General features: G+C 38.2%; 1 protein-coding gene across 1 annotated transcript in view; it reads left to right on the top strand.

Moving 5' to 3' along the window:
• The first annotated feature begins 22,306 nt into the window (after positions 1–22,306).
• Positions 22,307–23,889, top strand: part of IMPG1 (interphotoreceptor matrix proteoglycan 1) — a 75,520-nt gene continuing 73,937 nt past the window's right edge. Inside the window, exon 1 of the mRNA XM_068936469.1 lies at positions 22,307–22,481. Within this exon, the coding sequence (XP_068792570.1) occupies positions 22,307–22,481 (175 nt within the window). The remainder of the gene's footprint in view (positions 22,482–23,889) is intronic.

Here is a 23,889-nt window from a genome sequence, read left to right as displayed (position 1 = left end):
CAATGAAAAGAAAGAATAAATGAAAAAAAAAGAAGCTTCAGAAGACAGAAAAATAAAATAGAGGAGAAGAGAAGAGAATACAAGAATGGGGCACAGATAGTAAAGGAGTGAAGTGACTGTGACGATGGCAACGATGCTCCATCCAGGCACTAAATACACTGTAAAATGACTGTTAGGAAAAACATGGATAAAGGCCCATTTACAAAAAAAGGCAGGTCTTTGTGACATTCTCCGTAGGAAAACAGTGTTTGTCAGTCTCTGTGCAAAGACTTTATTTAAGTTGCACAAAACGGTAGTGAAAAAAAGCCTATAAGTCCTTGTAGTGAAGAAAATATTTCATAGTATCAAAATATTTCTGCACATCAGAAATTTCCTTCCTAAACTTCGGCCAGATAAACTGCAGTGGGCATTACCAATAAAGCACTATGAGGAATCTTTCCGTTCTCAGCTCTTTTTACTATGTTCTACCCTCCAACAGCACAGATTAGTAGAGACATGGCACTCCTGGAGAGAGTCCAGCGGAGGGCTACCAAGATGATTAGAGGGCTGGAGCACCTCTCCTAGGAAGAAAGACTGCAAGAGCTGGGCCTGTTCAGCCTGGAGAAGAGAAGACTGAGAGGGGATCTCATCAACGTGTACAAGTATCTGAAGGGGGAGTGTCAAGAGGATGAGGCCAGCCTCTTCTCCGTGGTGCCCAGCAACAGGACAAGAGGCAATGGGCAGAAACTGAACCACAGGAAGTTCCATTTGAACCTGAGAAAAAACTTCTTCACTGTGAGGGTGACAGAGCATTGGAACAGGTTTCCCAGAGAGGTGGTGGAGTCTCCTTCGCTGGAGATATTCAAAACCCGTCTGGATGTGATCCTGGGCAATATACTCTAGGTGACCCTGCTTGAACAGGGAGGTTGGACTAGATGATCTCCAGAGGTCCCTTCCAACCTAAACCATTCTGTGATTCTGTGATTCTGTGATTAATGCCATTGCTCCACTAGGATCACATGTCAAAGAAACCCCTACTTATGTCAATAGTACTTCTGAGTAACATATTTAATGGGTTCCTGAGACCCTGTGTACATACTGAACCTGTGCTATCAATTTGTAAGACTGAGTTAGGAAGACAGGAAAAGATAAACTTCATTTATTGCAAACCCGCATTATCTGTCCTATTTAGACTTAAGGATGGAGTTTGTCATCAGTCTGCAATGGGCCCAGGTGACGAGATTTAGTGAGATGAATGTTAATGGAATCAGACATTGACATCCTGTGCACAGCCTTGAAGAACCTCCTGTTTTGCACTGTGCTAAAAAGAATGTCATCATTTAGCAAATAATAAATTCTAGAACCACAATCTATATGTCCAATTATAACTCAGTGAATCACAAATCTCTGTAGGAGATAGGGAAGCAGGGACTAGATGTTTAAGGGCAACCTGTGAGCATTGTCAGCGGCATCACAGGCAATGGAATTGTATCCATGTAATAAACCTGACTTAAAATAGCTCTTGCTTATTTAATTCAATGAGTTAACTCATGAAGAGGGCAGAAAATCTGAGCTTAGGGGAGTCACTAAAGGCATATTTTCTTAGTAGGATCTTGCTGAAGGAGGACATTTAGTGCAATGGGGCCAGAAGATTACTCTTTCTGATAAGAGTACTGACTAATGAGTCCTATAAAGAGTGGGTGGAAGCAGTACTGAAATTTGTACTCCTCAGAGATATTCTTTTTGAATCTTAAGACTGCGAGATAGCAAGAGGTGTTGGTTACTTGTTCCTCTCCATCTCAAATAATTCTAAAGGGAATCCTTAAATGCAATCACTCCCCCTCTCTGACTTCTAATTTTTCAGTCTTTCTCTTTCTCTCTGCATCTTACTTTTGTTCTTTATTTTTGCTTCTCCTTAAGTGTACATATAGCAGTTGCTAAAATTCTGCAGTTATGGCATGTTAAAAACACCTAGACAAATAGCTAGAGTTCAAACTGTAAACTTTATTATATTAAAAAACAAAATTCTTTTGTTCATTGGAAATTATTTCTCTTTGTTTTCTGTTTGTCTAATCAGGCATTGATAGAAATGGACAATGATTCCCAAAAATGTGCAAAGAACACTTTGAGCAAAAAAATTCAGATCTTTTCCTTCTTTTTTTTTTTTTTTTAACATTGATAAGGTAAAATTGTGGGGGAGAAAAACCTTCTAATGCTTATCCCAAATCATCTTTGCTTATTCTCCATAGCGAGACAATCAGTTCTGTGTATGACTTCAAAGTCATACATTATAGTTCAAAAGTTCTAATATTTAAGAGGAACTTTCACATACGGAAAAATTTAATAGAAACCAGTAATAGTTTTCTTTTCTGATTTTCTTTTGCTTTCAGTTATACAAGATATGGCATACAACTTTTCTTCACTGGTTGACAGCCTTTAAAATTGTCGTTAAAAACTCCACCCATAAGATCTAAGAAGCTATCATGCAGAACAGTCCTATTTCCTATATCGTCCTCATGAACTAATGTTACTTCTAGACATAACTCTAATCCACAATAAATTAGGACTGAAATACTGCAACCCTCAGTTCTGCTGACATCTTCCAGAGAATAAATGTTTGAAAGAAGGTAATGTATGGAAGGCATATGCTAAATAGATTTTATTATCAGCTAACAAAGCAACAAGGGTTACTGGTTAGGTAAAAGATCCACATATTTGAACACAGAACTGAGAAAAGGCTGTTTAGCCCAACAGACTATGTTTGTCCAGAAGACAGTGAACATATTTAGGGAAAGAATACAAGATATAAGATGACTAAAGATTGATCCTTTCCCTAGTGCATTCTTTCACCTTCTTGAAAAAAAGCAGGTGAGAGGCTTCTTCAAGCAGTTGTATCCAGACAACTATGTATCCATGTTTAATAGCTGCTTGGTGAATTCATCTAACTCCTATGAAAACCTCTATAGGCCTGTGTAATATCCAAGGCAATAAATACCAGTTTAGCTATATCTGACCAGAAGCCCTTCTTTTTCCTGCTTGTGTTACATAAACACATAATAGTGCATTCCCAGGTATTTCTTTTACAAGTTGTGAGATCATAATGTTTAGTGTCTTCCTGTACGGAAATTATTCCGTGCTTCTGATCATCTTTGTTATGCTTCATTGTTCCTTTTCTTCTGTGCCTGGCATGAGCAGAGCTTCATTCAACACACGACATATACCCTGTTGTAGCATGCGCAAGATGGCAAAACTGTGGTTTCAGCCCACTAAGAAGCAGTTTTCAGACTTCTAGCCTTTACCACAGCTGAGCTAGCATATGTATTTCACATACGAAGTGCTTCAGTTACCTCCCTACCTCTAAGTTATAGAATCACACTTCTTAGGATTTTTTATGGTTCTTGCTTTAATCATTAATTTTTGAACAAGGCTTTGGTGTTTGCTTATTAAGTAAACATCTTTTTCTAATTAATCCTACAATGTACCCAGTTATTTCAAGAATAGTATATTTGAGAAATTACAATCTTTGTCAAAACATTAGACCATGACGTCATAAACAGAAGATTATGTCTTTAAAATAAGAGCAAGAAAAATGAGAAGTTGTATTAAGTTGTATCTAGGAGGAAGAAATTTCTCACTCAAGTATACATTTCTTCAGTAATCACAAGTGGTACACAACACAAAGTTAATTGCTTTTTCTGTCAGTTCTTTTTTCTTCTAGTGAAAGTCCTCCTTCTTCTATAGATAAACTTCACCCAAAAAAAGGTTTCTAATCCTAAACAGCATGTTAAGCACTTGACCTTCAACATAAATATGTAAATTAGCTACCAATCTCTGCACTACCCATACTAAGTAATTGCTTCACTGAACAACTTTAACAAAGCTTTAAAAGCAATCTATTTATATAAACAAAGTAGAAGATGTTTGATATTTTATGAGATGAGTATGGTACGTGCTTTTGTGTGTTTTCTGGACAAAGTTAAACATCTTCAGGAGAGTGCTCTCAAAAAGTATTGTACAAATGCCATGTGGAATGCCTATTCCTTTCAGGCAGGTTCACTGAAGTTCAGAATTCATTTATATCTAGCAGACAATAACATCAGTGCTTATACTGTGCACACTGACACAGAACAGTTTACACATGAAAGCAAAAACCACTTCAGGTTTTTTTTTTTTTTTATCTAGCGTTCACAATTTGTAAGTTATTCTGTGTGTAAGGACTTGAAAATAAAATATGACACAATGCTAGCTTAATAATAATCCTTTAAGAACCTCCCTGCCTCTTAAAACCTTTTAACATCTTTGGATACAAATAGCTGTTGTAGAGAAATTTGCCTATGTTTTTAACATCTTGAGAGGAAAACAGTGGGATTCTGCCAATCCCCAGGGTATGATTAAGTGACTGAGAGCAATAAATTTATTTTCTGTTCCAAAAAGCTTCTGTGATTATGCAAATACAAAGATAGCTACCTACACTGTAGCTTCAATCATATCTTACTGCATGCAATTTCAACATGAATGTCTTCTAACAAACTACATGCTTATATCAGTCAAACATTTTTTATAGTTATGCCATTCATTAACTATTTCAAAATCATTCCTTCGCATCTAGTACAGCACTATTATTGCCAAGTAATAAAACACGAATCCTAATGAAAAACAGGATATCTACAGTACTGTCCTTGTGCTGGCAAATTTACAGGGTACATCCTATCCCATTTCTTTCAGAAGTAGCTATATCCCAGAACAATTCCTCTATGTATAGCTTCTCTGTTAGTTTTGCAAAGATGGCCACAGGAAGCCTAAGTCAGAAGACATACAATGACTAATTCAAAATTACATAAGAAATGGGAGCTATAGGACACTTACATATGAAATCCAGTGGTCAATAGTGCTATGCAAATATGAGATAAAAACTGTAAAGCTTATTCTATGAATAATGTTTCTATAAAAATGCAACCATCAGTATCACATATAATAGTCTCAATTTAGAGGATAAAATTAAATTGGTCTTACAGATTTTTTTACAGAGTTGTTTGGAGCTAGTCTAGTTATCTCCCTTACATAAGCAGTTGGGCCCAGCCCATAGACTGGTTTAGCAAAGCAGGGAACACTTTTCACCATCATTGTGTCACACGAACTACAGAAAAGGCCTTTCACTAGAGGGTGACTTGGCTGGAGCCCTCTGTTTGTGCAAGTCAGATACAGTGCAAAGGGAAAAAGAAAAATAATTATTACATTTAAGAATATCTTCCAAAACATCTTGGGGTTAATATACTTATGGATACAGGCTGAATGCTGATCAAGTATTTCGCCTTGATAGGGTGAACAACGTGAAGTGTAGGATCTGTTCATCTCTAAGCATATTTACTTACCTGCATACACAAACATAAGCTCATTCTGTTACGAGATGTGGCAGAAGTTCTTTTTGCATTCAGTATTTGTGTGACCACATACCGAGTACTGTGTCCATTTCTGGACTCCCAGGGTACAAGAAAAACATTGACGCTCTGAAGTGAGAAAGACTGAGAGAAATGGGCTTATTCAGCCTTAAGAGAAGACTAAGCTTATTGCTGTCTTCAGCTATGTAATGAGAGGGTATAGACAGAACAGAGAGCCAGACGCTTCTCAGAGCTTAACAGTTCTTCCTGTGATGTACTACTTTGCTAATGCAGACATAGCTTAGTGAAGGCTGAAAAACATTCCTTGGAAATAGGGTAAATTTTCCCACAGTGTGCTCTGTCGTTAACATTGCTATCTATGGCTGCATTAGAAATACAACATGGGCCTTTATGTAGTGCACCATAGTCACATGCCATTGACCCTGGAGATGAAATGACAGTTTAAAACAAAATCATTTGTCAGGTATTATAAGTGAGGAGAGAAATGAAATACAATTTTGAGCCATTACACAGAGTTTTCCTGCAAGCACAGAGGGCTTACTTTTAACCTCATTGTTCTACTTTAAGGTTAAAGTGGGTTTGTAGTCCAGGTGCAAAACTGTTCAATCCTTTAGCTGCAGCTTATATCAGTCAGCCAAATCTTCATTGATTCAGTTAGAGAGCTTAAACTGTTATTCCAATGTAATCAATAGAGTATGCATATCAGAGGAGATTTCTGAAATGCCAGTCATATATTTGGCCTCCCTGAGTAATACAAAAGCTTTCCCATATCAGTTAAGGGAATCTGATTTTAAAATATCTGAATTTGAGATTTAAAATCTCATAAGAAAAATGTTAATTGGCTTCACAGTATGAATGACATCAGTATAAATTGTCAGCTGACTCCGCTACAAACATTGTTGTTGTAGTTTGCTGCTGTCATTTTGGTTTAGCTAAGTGGAGGTAGCAAGCCTGGCAAACAGTCATTAACATTTCAAGAAACTACAATCTCTATCACGTATTTCAACTTGTGCAGAAGCCAATGCAGCTGAAATTCTGCAGTCCTTGTGGGATCTTTCAGTTTGTCTCATGGAGCTCTTCAGCTGATGATTTGATGCAGTCAGCTATTCCCCTAGTTTAGCCTACCACCTTGGTTCATGTTCCTCCTAGGAAGCGTAAAGGAAGTTTTCTAACATCAAAGAGGTTACGTGCTTTGTCTTCAGATATGCCCATCAATAACAATACAACATTCAATAACCCCCCCAGCACCTCCTTCAACATTAGCAGAGATATGCTAGGCTTAGAAGAATAAAAAAGCTGTCTCTTGACAGTTCCACATAGCATATGCCCTAAATTCCTTATTAATCACTGTACTGCTGATCTAATTTAATAGTTCTTTAAGAACACATTGGATGTTTCCTCACAGCAATTGAGTAATATATAAAATATCATACTTTGAAAATCTTCCTACAGGTACTCTGGTAAATACAGATATTTTAATAACCATTTGGCTCTGTCATTGTGTACTAAATAGTTTATTTTCATGTGGAAGGATGAAATAGATCAGGCAAGGTTCTCTGACATTCACTCAATTCCCTAATTTCACGGGTGTTTTAATGTATACAGCTCATCATAGTGCATTTAAAAATACAGATTATTAGATTTGACTTCATGTATCTGCATCTAAACCAAGGTAAAAGGGCTCTTTATATACTTAAATTCTAAAATATTTAAATAAAGCACTGAATTAGTAATATGTGTTACAGACTACTCATCGTATCTCCCCTCTGAAAATACTGCAACAATGTCCACTGTTCATACTTTAAAGTAGTTTGTACTTTGTATGTGGGAGAACATCATTAAATTTGTATTTCACATTCAGAAAGATGAAAAACCTTTAACTTTTGAAAAGCATAAGAATAACTTCAGCATTTATCTAAATGCTGTTCCAGCTCCGTAGACATAACAAAGCACTTTGCCCCTCCTGTCATTTGAGAATATGAGCTAGTTCCATAGTTCAACTGCTGCAGCTTTTAATACATATTAATCATGAAATAAATGTATACATCTGTTCTGCAGTCTTTAAGGCAAATAATGGTCCTGATTCTGCTCTCATTTGCATCAGCACTAACAGGCATCTCTATAGCTACCAAGTTTATTGAAATTTGAGAATTTATTTAAATAACATGGCTGAGAACACATAGGGTCTGATGCAACGAGTCACACATTATGTATATATAATCTGCAGCGCTGCAGAAAAAAAAAAAGCCTAATATAAATCCTTAGGAAACAAAGCAGAATTACTACATGGGTTCTGCAGGCATTCTTCAGAATTTTATATTCTAACCTTGTAACAGAATGACTTGAGATGGATGATTTAGTGCCATAAGAAGTCTCCCAAAACTCATGTTCAAACTAAAAACCATTTTGGTGCAAGAATATTGAATATTAGAAATCCAATGAATATTTTTTTCTTTTAAGGAAATGACCCTTAGGCTGTATATTATGTTTCTTGTACTGCCTGTTAGCCACATGCTCACTGCATGTAATATGTAAGATTAAGTAAACTGTAAGGACTTAATAATTAATATTAAGGGTAGAAAAAACTTATTAAAACAGTAACTCAAATAATCATAAATTAAAGCCAATGAAAAAGGACAGGTTGGGCAAGATAACCAGTATTTTTAAACACTGGGCCATGTTGAATATTTCTTTCCAGTGTTTGCACTATTTCCTATACATTTCAGTACTGCAGAGTGACAAGGACCTTGTGAAAAATAAAACGTCAGCCGCTGATGAATGACTAAAAAAAAAGAAAAAATTCAGTTTTAATAGCTAGCTAGGAACACAAATGCAGCAAAGCTGGACTGATGTTGGCATTTAATGAAGTTTCAGCAAGCCAGTCACCCAGTGTTTTGGATTCAGCTCACTCCTGCCTATTACATTATTTCTTGGAAATGCTTCTGAGAAAAGGTTATTCCTCACAGTTTTAAAACTTAGGCTGAAGAGTAGCAAGTTATTTAAAGTAAATTTTAAGTGGTCATGTTTATGTGATCATGCTGTTCAGAAAAAAGACCCTGTATATTGAGAAAGATACTGGGCAATAGTTTTTAGTTCCATAGCCCTTCATTTATTTTCCCAACCTATCTATTGAGCACCACCATAACTTTGGGAAAAAGCTCTATATTGAACAGCCTGCTACAGGTGTGTCTCTATGTGTTTGAAAATAATTTGTGCTCCATCTATAACTACAAACCCATGTTAAATTTAGTCCGTGGAGCAAAAAAAGTAGCATTAAAGTTAAATGATTTTTTCTTGTGAGACAACTGCGTACTGCTAAAAGTCTGTCACATTTAGATATGACAGTCTCCATGTCCTTTTCATCTGTCTCATGAACTCAGTTCAGGAAAAGAACAGTAGTTTTCAAATGATCACCTAAAACAATATGGAATCTCACAGAGATAGTCCTTGCCACATTCCAGAGGAATGTCTGCCCACCTCAGTCTTTCACAGTAGAACAATGCAAGAAGTGCTAAACAAGGGAGATATTTGAGTGTTCAGTTATGTAGCCGAGGTTTTAAAAGTGTTGTCCCTGAACAGAGATCAAGAAAGAGGAAAACAAGAACACAAAAGAAACATGTACTTAATTTGACCAATTTTTTCCATGTCATCGACATCTCATAGGGACCCTCAATATAACATTATCTTTAATATTAAAAGGTATGATTCCAATTGTGCCTTTTTTTTAACCTTCATAGAGGGTTAGAATTTACTTGCTTGGTTAAACAAACTAATTTCATTAAACAAAACTCCACTTTTCATAAACAATTGCATGAAGAAACTTTACTTACAGACATTTACTGAAAAAACGATCAAAAAAAGTTTGCAAAATACAATTTTAAAACCAAAAAAAAGGGGATAAGTAGCGCTTCAAAATCCTAGTTTTCCCATGCACGGAGATATCTTCACTTGCCTTTAATCACTCGGGAAAATATAATGCAAGAAAATAAACAGCCTGAAGCCAAGATTTCTGCAAGGGCTGGAAACAATCTCAAGAAATTATTAAAATCACATCCACCTGTACTAGAATAGGAAAATTTGCACAACGAATTTTCTATCTATGGCATTAAAATGGTGGCTAATGTATAATCTGCTTATATACTATTGAGAAACTCTAATTACAAGAAAAATATGCTGGCTTTTTTAAAAAGCTAACAGATGAGAGGTTTACCCAACATACCAAGAAAAATTACTTTCAAGTCAAATTATTGCTTAAACATTCCAGCAGTACAGTCTAAACCACTCCCTAGCAGGTAACAAGCATCCCAGCTGAGATCAGTGTCTAAGTACATCTTCAAAGCTTTAGTATTTCCTATAATTACTTCCCTGTTACTGTAGACCGTAAAACCAGTAATTTCTTAAAGCGATAGATATGACCCAGGTGAAATATGGCTCCAGCGGGTTAAAGCCCTTTGGGAAATTCAAGTGAAGCCACAAAGCACAGTAGACACTTAGTGCCTCCCAGGATGTGGCCTATGAGCAAACAAATTTAATTAAACCAACACTAATCCTCCAAAAAACATACAGTGTTGTGGTGCTTGTTCCCAGGTATTTTCAAGGGAGGTTACCAATCCACAAGACGAACAGTGGAATGAAAATAGCGCTGTGTTACCAAGCGCCTGCACAAAGGCAATGAATCAGATCTTAGATATGACTACGAAGATCTCTAGACCAATTAGACCAGAAGAGATTCAGTTTAAAACAATAATAGTGACATCAACAAAATCCACTGAACACATTTTACTGCAAAAAAAGTTTCATGCAATTACTTGTACCTATTAATTCAACAGAGAAGAGAAGATTGAAGGGTAATCTTGTTGCTGTCTACAGCTACCTAGGAGGAGGGTATAGAGAGGACAGTCAGAATTTTCTCAGGATTTAACAGTGAAGGATGAGAGGCAACAGACAGAAGTTGCAGAAAGGGAATATCCAATAAGATAATTGCTATGAGGATCTAAAACAGCTTTAAATTTTGCGTGAAAAGTAACTTACAAAGCCACTCTTTGAATAGGGCAGGGGCCCTGGTGACGAATGATACAGAGAAGACAGAGATACTGAATGCCTTCTTTGCCTCAGTCTTTACTGCTAAGACCAGCTCTCAGGAATTTCAGATTCTGGAGACCAGGGAGAAAGTCTGGAGAAAGGCTTTCCCTTGGTCGAGGAGGACTGGGTTAGAGATCATTTAGGCAAACCTGACACCCACAAGGTCAATGGGCCCTGACGGGATGCACCCACGAGTGCTGAGGGAGCTGGCGGACATTATTGCGAGGCCACTCTCCATCATCTTGGAAAGGTCCTGGAGATCAGGAGAGGTGCCTGAGGACTGGAAGAAAGCAAACATCACTCCAGTTTTCAAAAAGGGCAAGAAGGAGGAGCCAGGGAACTGTAGGCCAGTCAGCCTCACCTCCATCCCTGGAAAGGGGATGGAACAGCTCATCCTGGAGGCCCTCTCTAAGCATGTGAAGGACAAGAAGGTGATCAGGAGTAGTCAGCATGCATTCACAAAGGGGAAATCATACTTAACCAATCTGATAGCCTTCTCTGATGGAATGACTGGCTGGGTGGATGAGGGGAGAGCCGTGGAGGTTGTCTACCTGGACTTCAGCAAGGCTTCTGACACTGTCTCCCATCACATCCTCCTAGGTAAGCTCAGGAAGTGTAGGTTGGATGAGTGGACCATGAGGTGGACTGAGAACTGGCAGGATGGCCGAGCTCAGAGGGTTGTGGTCACTGCAACAGAGTTTAGTTGGAGGTCTGTACCTAGCAGTGTCCCCCAGGGGTCAGTCCTGGGTCCAGTATTTTTTAACATCTTCGTTAACCTGGAGGAAGGGACAGAGTGCCCCCTCAGCAAGTTCACAGATGATACAAAACTGGGGGGAGAGGCTAACACACCAGAAGACTGTGCTGCCCTTCAGAGGGACCTGGACAGGCTGGAGAGGTGGGCGGAGAGGAACCTCATGAAGTTCAACCAAGGCAAGTGCAGGGTCCCGCGCCTAGGGAGGAAGAACCCCATGCACCAGTACAGGCTGGGGGTTGACCTACTGGAAAGCAGCTCTGCAGAGAAGGACCTGGGAGTGCTGGTGGACAACAAGTTGAGCATGAGGCAGCAGTGTGCCCTTGTGGCCAAGAAGGCCAACGGTCTGCTGGGGTGCATGAGGCAGAGTGTTGCCAGCAGGACGAGGGAGGTGATCCTGCCCCTCTCCTCAGCCCTGGTGAGGCCTCACCTGCAGTACTGTGTCCAGGGCTCCTCCATACAAGAGAGACATGGAGCTCCTGGAGCGAGTCCAGTGAAGGGCTGCTAAGATGATGAGGGGCCTGGAGCATTTCTCCTATGAGGAAAGGCTGAGAAAGCTGAGATCGTTCAGCCTGGAGAAGAGAAGACTGAGGGGGGATCTCATCAATGTGTTGAAATATCTGAAGGGAGGGTGTCAAGAGGATGGGGCCAGATTCTGCTTAGTGGTGCCCAGTGACATGAGGCAACAGGCACAAACTGAAACACTGGAAATTCCATCTGAACATGAGGAAAAACTTTTTTCCTGTGAGGGTGACTGAGCACTGGAACAGGTTGCCCAGAGAGGTGGTGGAGTCTCCTTCCTTGGAGATATTCAAAGGCTGTCTGGACACAATCCTGAGTAATCTGCTCTAGATGACCCTACTTGAGCAGAAGGATTGGACTAGAAGATCTCCAGATGTCCCTTCCAACCTCAACCATTCCGTGATGCTGTGATTCTGTGAAAAATATTTGAACAGAGCTCAAGTGATGTATTATAACTCTTTCCTTACAGCCATATCTAATTTGACTAACTAGGGAGGTTAATATGGTTTGGACAGCCATAAAGAGCTTAAAATGATAAAGATGTCTGTAACTGATTGCACTTCTTTCACTGAAAAAGAACAGGGTTTCTAGTAGTTTATTTAATAAGTGCTTGCAGAAGCTGGCTAGCAGAAGCAGAAGCTATCATAAACTAAATTTCATAATGTTCAATCTTATGAAATTTCATAAAATTCAAAACAATAAACTAAAACATCAGTGAATCAAGCAGTCACCTCTAAAGTCATATCAGCACTAAAATTTCCTCTAGCGAACTTGGAATATATTTCTAACAAAGGAGGTAGCAACAATTCCCAACAGTAACAGAGGAGTATATGAGAGTTCTCCAATGTATAGTAGTTCAAAGGATTCTTAGGAAGCATCTCCCAGTGTGGATGGTAGCAGCAAAGGCCAACAGGCTAGCAGTATTTAGAGTAAAACAGCAATATTTTAGATAGGAGAGCTTTCTTCTTACTTTACTGGTGCAGACTTTCCTGCCCCCAAGCTATTGGTCATAAATGGAAGCATGACGCAAATAAAGAAATGAAATTAAACAGCACTTCCCAATTTTATTCCCATTGTATATACAGATGCCTCCAGGCATCAATCCTGTCTAGTGCACAGTAATGTTGTACCCTGTACAGGAATACTGAGGTCCCTAGATCCAATTTCAGGTCTTACTGGACACAGAGTGAGGAGCATGATTCATACATACCTAGAGCGGGCCACCTTATTTTCTCAAGCTTCTTTACCCAAGAAAAAGGACATGGCTGCATCTGTACTACAGAAGTCACAACAGAACAACCTTGTACATGGCAAGCGTAGGTTACAGAGTAATGCTATGTTGCCCTGCAGACTGTGCACCCTTCCAAAGGGGCATATTGCCCTGTAGACTATCCATGCTTCAACCTCATAGCTGAAGTAAAAGTGGCTGTTCCTGTTCTTAAGGAATGAACAGTAAAATTACCAGTGTTCAGGCCCGTAACCTCATTTCATCACTGCTACAAACTGAAACCTGTTTAGCAGTCCCCAGGCCCATGTATGAATGGGTAGCTACCAAGTGATTCCAAATTCCCAAATACCCCTATGCAAACATATTGCAGAAGAACCCAAGCATTTCCTTCAGTATATCCTACATAATTGTTCTAAGACATGTATCCCAACATACAGCAGCAGGAAATCCACAAAGCTATATGGTGGTTGCAGCTGGGCTCTTGGTGCTGAAGTGATTTATATAACAAATATAATAAATCAATACATAGTTGAATGAGACACCCATAAGCCCCTGAATTCTAAAACCTTCTTAGGATTGAACCTATTTGAAGTCAAGAGTTTTTTGTCATGAACGCTACCCTTTTCAATGCTGACCAGGACCAGTGCTGAATAAGCAGTGTTGGGCATCAACATAGCTCCTTGTCGGCCTCTGAAAAGATATATAAAAGTTATTCCTAGAACTTTCTTCTGAAACTGAATGGAGCACTTAATCAATAGAGTTTGTATATAGAGTACTTCTGCCACCTCACAGTTCGAGGTCTTAAGCCTGAAATGACCCAGGATTACTTATCTGGCCTCCAGGTGCTGATCCAGGTGGACACAGGTCTAGCAGAGGCACTCTTAGATATGTCAGCCCTGTACACCTTTGGGCACCTCAGATAACACAAGACACATATGGGGACCATTGAATCAAGTCCTAGGAAGTTTCTTAAGCGCTAGCTGAATTTTTCCGCGTTGACTGCATCTACACTGACAATATATACTTAACTCCTGCATAGATCCAGATCCCTACATTCAGAAGCCTGAATTTAGGTGTCTTACTCTCAATATGGATCCTTTGCTGAAGTATGAGAGTAGCCTTAGCTACTTGCTAAAAAAGAAAAAAAAAAGTGGAAGCCTATGAACATAAACGATGAGAGGCTCAGAAATTTATGTGGAGAATTACTATTACTACTACTACTTCTATTACTACTTCTGCTACCACTACAACTAATTATTTCACTTTTCCCTAGGTATTTGCCACTGGCTACAGTAGTGAGAGGTAAACAAATCAGGACAAATATTTGGCCTGATCCAGTATGGCCATCTTTATCTTTCTTGTTTTTTTGGGTTTTTTTTGATGAAGAAAATATTTAAAACGGAGGAAAATGTATTTATATGCCAAGTATTCTAACTTGAATGTGTTAGTTTTAAAATCTAATCAAATGCCTGCTTTTAAACCGGAATCTTGGATATAACTTTTCTTTAGAAATTTGACTTAAAGTACTGAGCTGTCTTTCTTTAAGAAAAAGTTAAAAGAAACACCCAAGACTAACCAGTTTCTTCCACTTACACAGTACAGTCTCCCTCACATAACATATAAATTAGTAATAGTAATAGATGCTATTTGCAAGTGGTACTAGAACAAGCTGTATAAAAAAGCACAAGAATAAGGGGGCTGAAACTCTCAAAGTAATTCTCAGAAAGTTTATCCAGGAAAGATAACAATATCAGACTTCCTCCTAAATTTTCATAACCGTAGTCTTCAGTGCTCTACTGGCTCTTGGAAATGAAAGAGGCTAATCACTCACATAAAAATGGGAATGAAAATGCATTTATATGCACAGACAAATGTACTTCCTTGAATTTATTTTCAGCAGGTGCCTCATCAGAGATGCTAGGTTTTTGTGAATGATTTATCTCATTTAGGAGGTACAATAGGTGTAGGATGAGCAGAAAAGGGGTTTTATAGGAATATTTGGACTGTGATAACATTTTGAATCAATCAATATCCATGGTATCTGAGCATTAAAAATCTTTGCCATCTTAAATGCTAATGTGATGTAATAATAATATTCTGCACTATTATATTACCTTTCATCGAGGGGTCCCAGGATAGTTATAAGGCATCCTTAAATTAAGCCTCCGAAAATAATTGTTACATAAGTATCATAGCTATTTTGCAGGAAGGGGAGCAGGCAAAGAATGGTTCCCTGTCTTGCTGGAGGTAACGTAAGAAATGTTATAGAGGAAAGATGACAGAACCAAAAACAATATTCCAGGTGAGTACATCCCACTGAGTTAAATTCGGGATCATTTGTCTTCCATTTTGGGCATTCCCTAACCACGTCTTAGTTTTCACTGAGGTGTCAACAGTGATGGTTAGGTCTTTGTACCTGAGTGGCTCTGTATTCAGATCTCAGTGATAGATAGGAGTAGTTCCAGTTATTTCTTCTACCGCTGATTAGGTTGCATACATCAGCCATGAATTTTGTTTGCCATCATGCTGCTGAATTTCCTAGTACCCTCTGGAGTTCCTCTAAAGGTTATTTATTGAATCAATAAAAGTGTAATAGATCTGACTAATCATATTGCTTTCAAGCAGCGAATATATCTGCATGTACTTTTATATAAATACATTAGGACAAATTCTTTTCCAATGTAAGATGAACAGATTTACAACTCTGTAAAACTAAGCTTTTGAAAATTTAATCAGGGAAAGAGTACACCATGGCTGCCATCAATTCATGCCCTCTCACCAGGCAAGAATCATTACTAATATATTGGATATCTTCCTTTTGTTTTTCTACATTCATTCTTGTCTTTTAATAATTAAACTTGCAGACATACTGATAGATAGTTTTGAGAGAGAGCACAAAACTATTTTCATAGCATTTCCTGTGACTACAGCTCTGTGTTTGCAAAGGTTCCATTATTTCTATAGCCTTCGGCAAATATATGAGACTGATATGCGGGGTGTCTAAAAAAATGCACAAATTTCATCAGGGCAGGAAAATTCGAACAATCTCTCTGAATCCAAAAGTAAAGTTGCTATTATAGTCTTATGTAAAGAAACTTAATAATCCTTATCTTTTCTACAAATGATCTATCACTCATGCCCCAAGAACTGCTGAGAAGATGATACCTGAAAATCCATCTTACAAGAGAGAGATACAAACTGAGAAACAATGTTCAAAGGTAGGATTTTGTTTTTATTCCTCAGGAGAGAAATTTTCAAATAGGTTTTTATAAGGGAAGAGAAATTGTATGAAGAAACATTATATCAATGATTTAAAAGCGATGCGGAGGCCTATAAAGTATGAGAAGGTGTCCCCAGAGTCCACTGACATTTCCAACATGGAGAAAATCTGTCAGGGATTTTTTTTTTTGATAGCCAATGGGAGTTAAATAAATTCTAGGAAGATATTAAAGTTAAGCAGGCAATGACAGGCAGTGTATCTTTGCCTTAATAATATCAGAGTTCGATGACTTTTTTTTAACAGTTCCCACTAACTGAAGAGTCACCTCCAGAAGAAAACAGAATTGCCCAGCTAGAAGTTTCTTTGCTACTGCTCTTATTCAGATGATCAACCTTGACTTGAAGTTGTCTAGTATTTGAAAAAATCAAGACAACTTTTTCTACAATGCAAAAAAGGAAAGCTGTATTATTACGATTTAAACAGTCAGGTATAGCTAATAACTTCATTTAAAGAAAAACTTTTATAGCAACTGCTGTTAATGACTATATTTCAAATGCAGGAATATAGGAATAGCATAGATGCATGATAGAATCATTAGAGTAACATGACCCCAAGAATGAGAGCAAAATGTATAGAAATTAATCATCCAATCTGCACAGACAGACCTTTTTATGATATCACAAACAAGATATCTGTGCAAGCATATAACTTACCTGTGAACCAAAAATCTGAACAAATCATCAGCATGCGCCTTTTGAAGGTACAGGAAAAGTCAGCAACTGCACATAAGTCAGTGCTTCCGATTTCTAAATGTGTGCGGTACTTCCCTCACTATCATAAAACCATCCTTTTTTCCATGTTCAACCTCACAGTATTACGTGAGATAGATAGAAAAGTATTATGGAAATGAATTAGACTGACAGACAAAGCCCCAGGATCATCAAAGGCGATTAAGCCCCTAACTCCCACAGACTGCAGCCTTGGGGATCTGACCGAAGGGCTGTTCTGAAGGTCACACAGGATGTCTGTAGAAGAACAGAGAATTCAATCCATCTCTCTAAATTCCCAGAACATTATCCTAATTACACTTCCTTGAATCCCTATGCCTTAAGGAGATTGCTGAGATAGATAGTTTTTATATGTTAGCAATACTTAGCAATTCTTTTCAAGGTAGATAGATACTGTCATTGTAAAGCTATGCATTGTTCAGTTGCAAAATATCTGGGGGTTGTTAGTTTCAAATTGTTTTCATTAGCTTTAATTTTGCATAGGTCAGGATTACTCAGTTCCTTATTCACTTGACAATCTCATTCGAGGTCATAATATTCAATCATCTCATTTGTATTTTGTAAGGCAATGTTTGCATATATGTGATGTAATTTTCTGAATAACCTGCTTTGTTTCCACTCCACCCCAGCCACTCCTGTGCACACTTGTTATCTCCTGTGTGCTGAGTTAACCAGAGGAACGTGTTTAGTTGCAGTCTCTGATTCAGTCATTAGATGTCTCTGCGCACTGTGAAGGATTCTGTGCAAGGTGTAGTCCCTGGTAAACAACATAAAGCCAAACTAGACTGGTTCTGAGGAGTCTGCTTGTTGCATTCATACTTGTTACTCTTTTGTTAAATAAGTGCCCTCTCTTTAAGAAGGCCTGTTGTACATTACCTTGCAGAATCCAAGTGGTTACATACCTGGAAACTTTAATCAGTTACTCATAGTTAAATAGCATTGCTCCTTTTATTCAGTAGGACAAGATGCTGTTAACTGCCAAGGTGGTCCCTTTAGTTTCTCCAGCGTTAGATTAAAACTAAACAATGAGAACTAAAGATCATTGGCTTGCAGTGATCACTTTCGATGCGCATCTTTCTTTTTTTCTTTCCTTCCTCACTTCAGCCCATGCCTTTCACCAACTCTTTGGCTTTCGCTCTCTATCTATACTTCTTGTGTAACATGCACAAGAAGTTGCCTGAACAATGGAGTAGATTCTGTGGGGATGACAACCTGGTGATTTTCCCATAAGCTTGCAGTTTTTCATGAGATGATTGAATTTTGGACTCACCGATATAATAACCATTCCAATTTATATTCACAGCAAATTAGTTACAAAGCCTAAAAAAAGTGACCCATGAAATTATAAAATACAAGCATAATATCAAATATTTCATACTAGTTCCCCTGAGACCATAAACAGTTTCAACAGGAGTACTGACAGCACAATTAAAGCAGAATAATCCAGTTTGTATTATACCAAAAGAATGATTATTACCTGCTGCATCAGCTGGAGCAATGCTTTTTCACATTGCACTCAACAAATGGTAAAATTCCCAGTACTGACAATCAGTATCAAAATACCCATTCTGTGTGGGTGGATATGAAATAACTTGCAAAAGCAAAGGGGAGAAAAAGTGCTTTTCTGTCCTATCTCTTGGGAAGCCAAACTAATGCCACACAATATTTTCATATCCCTTAATGCTTCAATAGCTATCTTATGAATTTCACAAAGCTCTTCTATATTATGAAGTGGGAAATGTATACAGAAGTATCAGAAGACCCTGATATTAAATATTTTCTCTCTATAATGTCGTCTCTGTAGATGTAACAAACGTAACTACTGTAGCAACAATTCTAATTACTTTCCTGTCTCACTCAGATGATGATTCTTTAACGGAAATTTTATCTCTGCAATTTAACAAAGATGTATATTTGTTTTATTTCCCTTATACTGATTCACGTGTTATGCAGACTGTGTAGGTTTCCCTGCCCTAAACACACATCTCGGTAAAAAGATTTTTAGGGATCCTTTTACTTATTGTTCTCTTCAGTATTTTTACATTCTGTATAAAATGGCACAAAGGAATCGTATTTTTAAAGAGGCTCTAATAAAATGTGTTAAGTGTCATGAAAAAATATTCCCATCTTGCATTTATACCAATCTTTGTAAAGGCCAGATTCATTTAATTTCTTGTGTAATAGATTTTAAGATCTCTATGAAACTACAGCCTACTTTTAGAATTCAATCACTACAAAACATATAGCTAATATGGCTTATTTTATTATTTATAAGATGTTTTAGCCACTTATTTATCTTTTTAAGATTTTTCTTTCTGTAAATTGTAGCTGACAATCTGGGAACATGACTAATACATTTATTACATTGAATTAGAAAATTATTAACATAACTTAATAAAGTTGGTATCCAAGGCTACAATCATACCAACACATACCTGTGTGCTACACCGCTTACGTGAGAGGAATTTTTTGATGAGACTAATTATGTACTCTAAATCAACTATGTACCTTCCTGCAGAACTCAAGTCAAAAAGATGATGGAATCAAGTGCTGTATTAAGATAACACTTGGGACATTTAGTTACAGGACGTTTCAGATTATAGCTCTCCATCTGTCGTGCGTTAATAGGAATCAGAATAAAGCTAATTTATGTGCTGAAAGGCAATGCACTTTCACTAAAAAAGCACAAATCCAGTCTACTAAGAGGGTTACAATAAGAAGAATCAGTAATGCAAATATAAGATACTTATCTGATATTGCTGGCTCTGTGTAATTTTCTGGAAGAAGAAGCTATCTTCCTGTTCAGCAGAAGCCCTAGCTTCAGTCTCTGCAAGTTTTCAGTAGAACATTCTGCATTCACATCTGAATTAGAAGCAAATGATTAAGTCCCATGTGGGACTTTTCAGTTACTCTTACAAAGCACTTAAACTGACAACTATTTTATAGCACACAATTCTCTGCAGAAAGTAATATAATTTAACCAAAGTAATACAAGTAAGCATGTAGAATAATATATGGTAATTTACATTTATGTGACATTAACTGCTTTTCTGCAGTAAAGCAAAATACAATTTGAAAACATTTCTCCTCTATTGTCAATGAAGACCCAATTTTGAAATAATGATGATGTATTACAGAAACCCTTCTACACTTTTATGGTAGGCTTTGTAATACTGAATGAGCAGCTATGTATCTTTGTTTTATGATTCTCATGATCCTAATGGAGGTAGCTGATAGTACGCTTTACAGACAAGTGTTAGTTGTGCCAGGTAAATCCCTTCTTATACCTCTACATCAGGTATATGCAATCAGCATTCATCCTCATAGCGAATTCCATTTTTATCTAGACTGTTCCCATGAGACACGTAACACACATAGGTTCAATATAGCTTCTATAAATTGAATAGTAAGATGTTTTTACTCATCAGTTGTGCTTACTTATTTAGTTTTCCTGTAGAATTTGCTGGGTAAGCAGTGTTTCTGAGGCACACCAGGCAACCAATGTCAAAGGCGTTGCTGAGGGGATTCTAATGCATTTGAAAATATTTTACCATGTTATTTAATCTATGTTACATTTGTTAGTATGAATCTTTGTGTCATAGATGGGATAAGACTTTTTGACTGTGTTAGCAAAAATGAATGCTATATCAGAGACTATTACAAATGATGAAAATTTGATCAGACTGTCATATTGTAGCAGAACAGAGGGCTGTTTTTGTGTTGAAAAAATTGCATTAAGACCAAACATAGAGCACACTGCACCTCATTTCCACAGCTGATACAGGAATACTGACAGTGGTGCCATTCACACATTTGTAAGATATTAGGGTAGGATCTCAGTCCATCTCTCCCTTCTTCTTGCCTGCCTTAGCAAAGTTCTAGGATATGTGGGCAAAAACAATCTGCTGTTTCCCAAGTGTTTAATGAATACATAGCACATTATTTAATTGCTTTCTATCATTGCTACTCCTCACATTATTATTATTAAGTGTTTGCTGTTATTGGGTCTCATGTTTCCGCTCTCTGTTTCTTCATTATGACCCATTTTATTTCATTACGACAGCTTCGTTCCAGTCTCTTTTTACTGAGTAGGTTTGTTGTGGTTTTACATTCACCTATGCATTATGCTTCTGGATAAAATTCTGGTCACCATGAGGGATTTTTGCTAATCACAGCAGGATTTTTGCTAATCGTTTCCATAATACCAAGAACTCACTTTTTTAAGCTATGCAAATTAAGTTCATTTCTCTGCTGTCTGTATGTCATATTGCCTAAATCATTTGTAGCTTTTTGATGACTTAAGTAATTTTATAGCACAGAGTTTAAAAATACATGTAGTATTTCTCAGAAGTGGCTACTGAGCTCTCCATATTATACAACACAGTGTCTAACCCCAAATTCAAACAGCACTAACCTCCAGTCTTGACGATATCACTGTGGGAAGCTGCCCCAGCTGACAGCCAGAAAATTTTGAGTTTTAACAATCGGTACTTCACCCTACCCCACATAACCAGCCTGCAGTCCAGATCATCCACAGACATTCCACAAAAGCCCTTGGCAAAAAGAAAAGTTGCTTATTACTAAGTACTGTTTTCTGTTTTAAAATCAGGTGTCCCAATTGTGTTGCTACTGACAAGGCATAGCAATGCTAGTTCAGGAATTTCGGCTTAGTGAGGCATTCCTTTGCTTTGTTCCCAAAAAGGTGTTAGATTTCCTAAAAGATTTAATCTTTTCTAGCTAGAAAAGAGATAGCCAATTTCAACTCAAGCATGGAGACATGCTTGCCCTGGGTAAAAATGAGACCCAGAGAAAAATATATGGACAGAAAAATTAAGAAAAATGGGAATTTGACATTGTCTTCAACATGAAAGTAGGACAGAACGTTGCTTTCAATTTGTCCTTGTGTTCTAGTATGCTTATCACTTTCCTAGGATAAATCAGACTCCCTTTAGACAGAATTCCTATAAAGTAGGGCCATTTGACTAATGAACACTCCAAAAGTATCTGAGTAAGTGGCCCCTAAGGAAGGCCCACCAACATATGGTCAGTACATCCACCCAGCTGGAGACTGTAGGATAAGACAACACAGGTGTTAAATCCCTGCATGAATTTCCCATGCGAGGTGCTACCACAGACCTTAACCCAGGATCTCACAAGTTCTGTGCCTCAGATAAGAATGACAAAGCTTGTTTTAAACTATATACTTCAGTCATGCTAGAAAAGCAACATGGAGCTTTGGTCTGGGTAACTGCTTTAATACTTTTCTTCTTGACTCACTTTCATTGACAATGCTGAGCCATGTGCTGCTGCGTCTCCATCACTAGCTGCACCTAAGACATGGACGGACTTCACGTATCGCTACCCAAGTTGCAGAATGTCTCAACACTACACGTTCAAACTGAAAATGGAGGCCTCTGTGGTAAACGGGAGAAATACAAGGCAGTGGCATCCTTCAAGAGACAGCGTTCCCTTTCCTTCACCCCAGGTTATTCAACTTGCATGAATCAGGAAGGTACAGCCTCCACCTAGTGCCACAGCTCCCCACATCCTCACACACAAAGGGTCAAAGAGACCTATTTGTTTTGGGTGCAATACTAAAAAAACACTCCTGGAACATCTTCATGTAAGCTGGCACCTGGCATCCATTTCCCAAAAAACTTCCAGCATGATTAGATGGCACTAGTGAAGGTGGATTAGTTTCACAGGCTGGACCTGTTTGCAGAAGCAGGATCCCAAACAGATCCCAAGAAGACAGCAGTAAAATAGCTGCTACTAGCACCCTCAAGACAGGGCAACAGTGGCCTCTGATGACCTTCACATGACGTATGATATTAGCATTTATTATATTTGCTACCACAATGCTTAGGAAAGTGGGGCTGGCACAACATAAGCATAGCATCCCTGCTCCACAAGAGCTAATTGTCTAAATAGACAAGTAGATAACAGCTAGAGAAAAGGATTAAATATGCAAACAGCGCAAGGAGGGTAGCAGCTTGCAAGTTTCACGTTAGTTCAGCTACTTTTGTTTATTTGTGCTTTGGGCAGAATTTATATTAGTAGAGGACTGGCTAACAGAAAGACAGAAGATAGGGGATGTTAAAGAGAGGAATGAGAGAGACAGGGCAATGGCCAGAGCAAAGGACGTAAGGAGGAGAGGAGCGTGAAAAGTGATTGGAGTGAGGCTGAGCTGAAAGAGGCTGTAAGGAAGAAAGCTTAAGGGGTTGCAGAAGGTGGCTGTATGGCAGTGGGGAGAGGTATTCATTAAAAAAGTTGTAAAAAGCAGCCTCATGTGTGTGTTGTTAGTTGTAAAAGAAAAGAGCCGCTATTCTGTGTTGCTGCTAAGGGGTTCGTAGCAAGCAGGCAGCCCTGAATGAGAAATACACAGTGTGTCTTGTCATATTTACGGGGGAATATCTGGTATATAAGATGCTATTTGCTTTAATTTCTTCAGTGCCAAAAATCAGCCTGTGGCTCGTTCCTGCATGTGAAGCTTCTGCATGGCTGAGGTGAGTTGAAATGTGGTGAAAAGCAAACTTGACAGATCCCAGAAGGCATCTTTCCTTTGCTGTTCCAGATCAGAGAGCTAAGGAGCCCCAGCAAACCAGAGTTCTTTTGCTCCCCAGCCACCTCAGGACTGAGGTGAGAGTAAGCCACACCAAACATCCTCTTTCAGCCGCACTGAGCAAAACACCAAGTCTAGCTGAAAACAGTTTCTGGAGTTTCCTTGGGAGGGGGGAAAAGGACTCTTATTGTAGTGTCTCATGGGAAGCTGTGGGAAATCACAAGATAGCAATTAAGAAAGAGGAGTCGGGATGAAAAATAGGTCAGACAAAAAAGGAGCTAAATAAACTCACATGCTAACACACTGCAATACAGGAGATGAGAAGAACGGAACAGTGCTGGAATTTCTTTTTCTAATA

Source organism: Struthio camelus, chromosome 3 (assembly GCF_040807025.1).
Source record: "Struthio camelus isolate bStrCam1 chromosome 3, bStrCam1.hap1, whole genome shotgun sequence".
In the NCBI taxonomy this organism is placed as follows: domain Eukaryota; kingdom Metazoa; phylum Chordata; class Aves; order Struthioniformes; family Struthionidae; genus Struthio; species Struthio camelus.
This window is presented reverse-complemented; position numbering and strand designations above follow the sequence as displayed.